We start from the raw sequence: 3,561 nt of genomic DNA on the forward strand, positions 1-3,561 counted from the left end.
TGCAAAACAAACCAAACCATTACAAACTTCTTGCCCCCCTCCACAAGTTAATTAATGCAACTCACTTTGTCCATGCAACCCTAGACTGCTAGATTTATCCACTGTTTTCTTCCAACCATTCTCCCTGAAGTTTGGGGTTGTGGGTGGACACTGGGTGGCTGCTGAAGACCAACAGTTTCCAACATTTTCTGTCTTCAAAGAGCTGGAAAGAAACGACCAGTTTTATGAAACCAGTTAGTTCAGAGAATGATATAATACACCCAAGAGAAACCTATATAAAACTTTAATATTTTTTTATACTACAGGAAAGAGTTTGGCATCAGTGTTATATGCTTAAGATCGGAGCATTAATAATTTCTGAGATTTTCACGACCACCCTTCTGTTTCAAGACATCTTAGTGCCTGGGTTTACTTGATAGAATGTGGCGCAAGAACATCCCATCTGATAATAGATGAGTTTTATGTAGTTCGATAGGTACAATTGGTCAGTCTGCTCTTCTTCTTACAGAATGAATCGACCAGGTTAGTAGAAGTTGGTGCTACTACTCATTAAGGTCAAGTCGGCCCCATCACAAAGGATCGATCATAAGATGCGGTTCCTATAATGTGTGCATTAATGGTACCATTGCACAGGATGTAGAAGTGTGTACGTCCACCAACCTACTTCCACTATTATCATATGCGTCCTGTAGGGAAAGTTGGATCTTGTTCTAGATTCTCTCCAAGTCAACATAAGCCTATTTTCTGTCCGTGAAGGTTAAAAAAGTTTAATAATGGCTGGAGACGGCTTGAATGGGTAATGAAGAAAAACTTTAATGTAAGTTTAACATAACAGCAAATGTACAACGTTTCGACAAGGTTTTGTCATCATCATTTTGTCAAAATCCTGTCGAAACGTTGTACATTTGCTGTTATGTTAAACTTACATTAAAGTTTTTCTTCATTACCCATTCAAGCCGTCTCCAGCCATTATTAGTCTCAAAGTGGGTTCCTCGTCATCGAAGTGAAAAAAGTTTATTGTTCTACATGTTGTTTTTGTCCTTGACATGTTCTTAACGTCAATGCAGGCGAGCTATTTTATTATGAGCAGAATGCATCTCATTTGGCATATGACATACGGACCAGCTTTGCAGTATGTTTCTAATCATTTGCACACTGAAAGCGTTCAGTTACGGCTGCGAACATCTGATTCAATCTCGGAGCCTGTATCCTACGAATTCAGTCGCCTGTTTATGCTTCAGAGTCATTCAGATGTCCAAACAACCATAACCAATGTATAGGAAGCAGTTCTACGCTCTACTAACCACACTTGGAGTCAACTCGCAACAGCCTTCCATTTGTCCGATGGCTCTGCATACGAGTAACACATCCAGACGTCTTCTCTGAAGTATAGCCATGGTTAATTAAAAATTTGGAGTATATTAATCTCTGTGATTCATTTTCAAGTGATAACTGAGACAAGATTTCGTGAGACCACTATCTTTAACCAGTAATTTCCACTTCGGATCAGGTGATTAGTTTTCTAACGATCATCTAAGGGAACTATTGACGTTATGTGAAAGCGGTGGTTTTTCCTTGTCATAATTATAAGTTCCGAATATATTTTAATTGCTTTGAGTAGTCTTTTATAGTTAACGTTTAACACATGTTGACTTTAAAATAAGGGGATCAGAATATTTACAACTACTTTAAAATGACTTACTGGACACTCGGCCATAATCCAGAATGTTTCTGTCACACTTGTTCAAAGATTCATGGCACAGCTTTAAATATGCTTGGTACGAACAAATAGATTGAGACCAGATCAAAAATCAATACCCAACCAATTCTTGAACCAATGATAAAAGTTAGACAACTGCGTATTGTTTTATACCGCCCCCTAGTGACTCAACAGTAAATCTGAAAGCTTGAAACGCTAAAAACCGAATTTTGATACCCTTGGTGGGCACAGCACAGATAGCCCATTATGTAGCTTTGTGGTTAACAAGAAAGAAAGAAACAAATTGTTTTTATACCTAAAGACGACGGTGGCGCCCTGGATAGTTGAGGCTGACTCCTCAGTGCCATGGTTTCCTGGGTACCTTCCTGTTTTTCGTCTACGTGGTTGATACTTGTAGTTAGGATGAGTCTTCTTGTGAACCTGTCTTAATCTGTCAGCTTCTTCGACAAATGGACGTTTTTCCTCTTGTCCTAAAAGTCTGTGAGAAGTGCCAAACGTTAATACAGGGGGCGCTAGAGTAGTTAAGTGTGAAAATGTACTCTTGAGATGAGTTCAATGTAGATTTGTAATAAAAATTTTGTAAATGTAACCTCTGAATGTCTGTGTCAAAATCATATTTTATATGAATTAATGAAAAAAATGTAGTTGTAATATAGTTCATTGGCTGCCACTAGAGGGCACAACAATATTTTGATTGTGAAACCTCAACACATTTTATGTGGCTCTAAAGGAATAGATTCTGTCTCTTTCTGGTTAAGACTTTTCATTTTTTTTTCATGTACTTTTACAGATACAAAACTTTCGGTGATTTGTATTTTTCTTATTAAGGATTATTCGTATCATTGTATTTATCATAGCACATTTACAGTACACCAGGCGCTATAAAATAGGAAGCTCTTTCTGTTATAGGATGCTCTTTCAGTCTCAGGTTTGTATACTTTACATGTATACCATCTGACAGACCACAACGCCGATCTGTGGGTACATGCCAGGTTTAGTGAGAATCAGTCTAGCGGTTCGTTAGTTCTACGCGGACATAATATGTATTAAAGATTTCTAGTTTTTACTTTTTTAAACATTTCTTGTACCCGTTTCACAGAACTGTTGGCTACTCTTTAAAACACCACACTGAATTAATATGAAATACTTCAAATGTGGCACTCGGATAACATTACATTACAAAGGTTTCCAAAGAAAATATATGTATATACGTAATTAGAAAACCAATTGTCAAACGCACTCGAACAGTTTAACACCGCCCCCCCCCAGTGGCACAGCGGTCCGTTTGCGGATTTACAACTCTAGAATCCGGGTTTCGATATCCGTGGTGGACAAAGCACAGGTACCCCATTGTGTAGCTTTGTGTTGAATTACAAACAAACAAACAGTTTAAACCGTGTAAGATATTAAAAGCCCTCTGGTGGCTCAACTTGAAAGTCCAAGGACTTATAACGCTAAAAGTAGGGTTTATATACCACAGATAACCCACCATGTAGCTTAACAACAAAAAATGTTAAATATATTAAAGTACACGACAAAACGTCTCGATATTTATCATTTAGAAACTACCCCCCCTAACACATTTTATAGTGTATGGTTTTATTATGTAGTAACGTGTCGGTGTTGATGGTACAGATGTATGGTATATAACCTTGTTGTGTAGTAACGTGTCGGTGTTGATGGTACAGGTGTATGGTATATAACCTTGTTGTAGTAACGTGTCGGTGTTGATGGTACAGATGTATGGTATATAACCTTGTTGTAGTAACGTGTCGGTGTTGATGGTACAGGTGTATGGTATATAACCTTGTTGTAGTAACGTGTCGGTGTTGATGGTACAG

The 3,561-nt window shown here is 37.9% G+C and overlaps 1 protein-coding gene across 1 annotated transcript in view; it reads right to left on the bottom strand.

The window, feature by feature from the left end:
* LOC106472434 (transcription factor Sox-10-like) overlaps positions 1-2,198 on the bottom strand; it is a gene marked incomplete at both ends in the record, with an annotated part of 4,464 nt that extends 2,266 nt beyond the window's left edge. The window contains 2 exon segments of the mRNA XM_013933083.2: positions 66-202; positions 2,016-2,198. Of these exon segments, the coding sequence (XP_013788537.2) occupies positions 66-202; positions 2,016-2,198 (320 nt within the window).
* Positions 2,199-3,561: the final 1,363 nt, after the last annotated feature.

The sequence above is a fragment of the Limulus polyphemus genome, unplaced genomic scaffold (genome assembly GCF_000517525.1).
Source record: "Limulus polyphemus unplaced genomic scaffold, Limulus_polyphemus-2.1.2 Scaffold5335, whole genome shotgun sequence".
NCBI classification, from domain to species: Eukaryota; Metazoa; Arthropoda; class Merostomata; order Xiphosura; family Limulidae; genus Limulus; species Limulus polyphemus.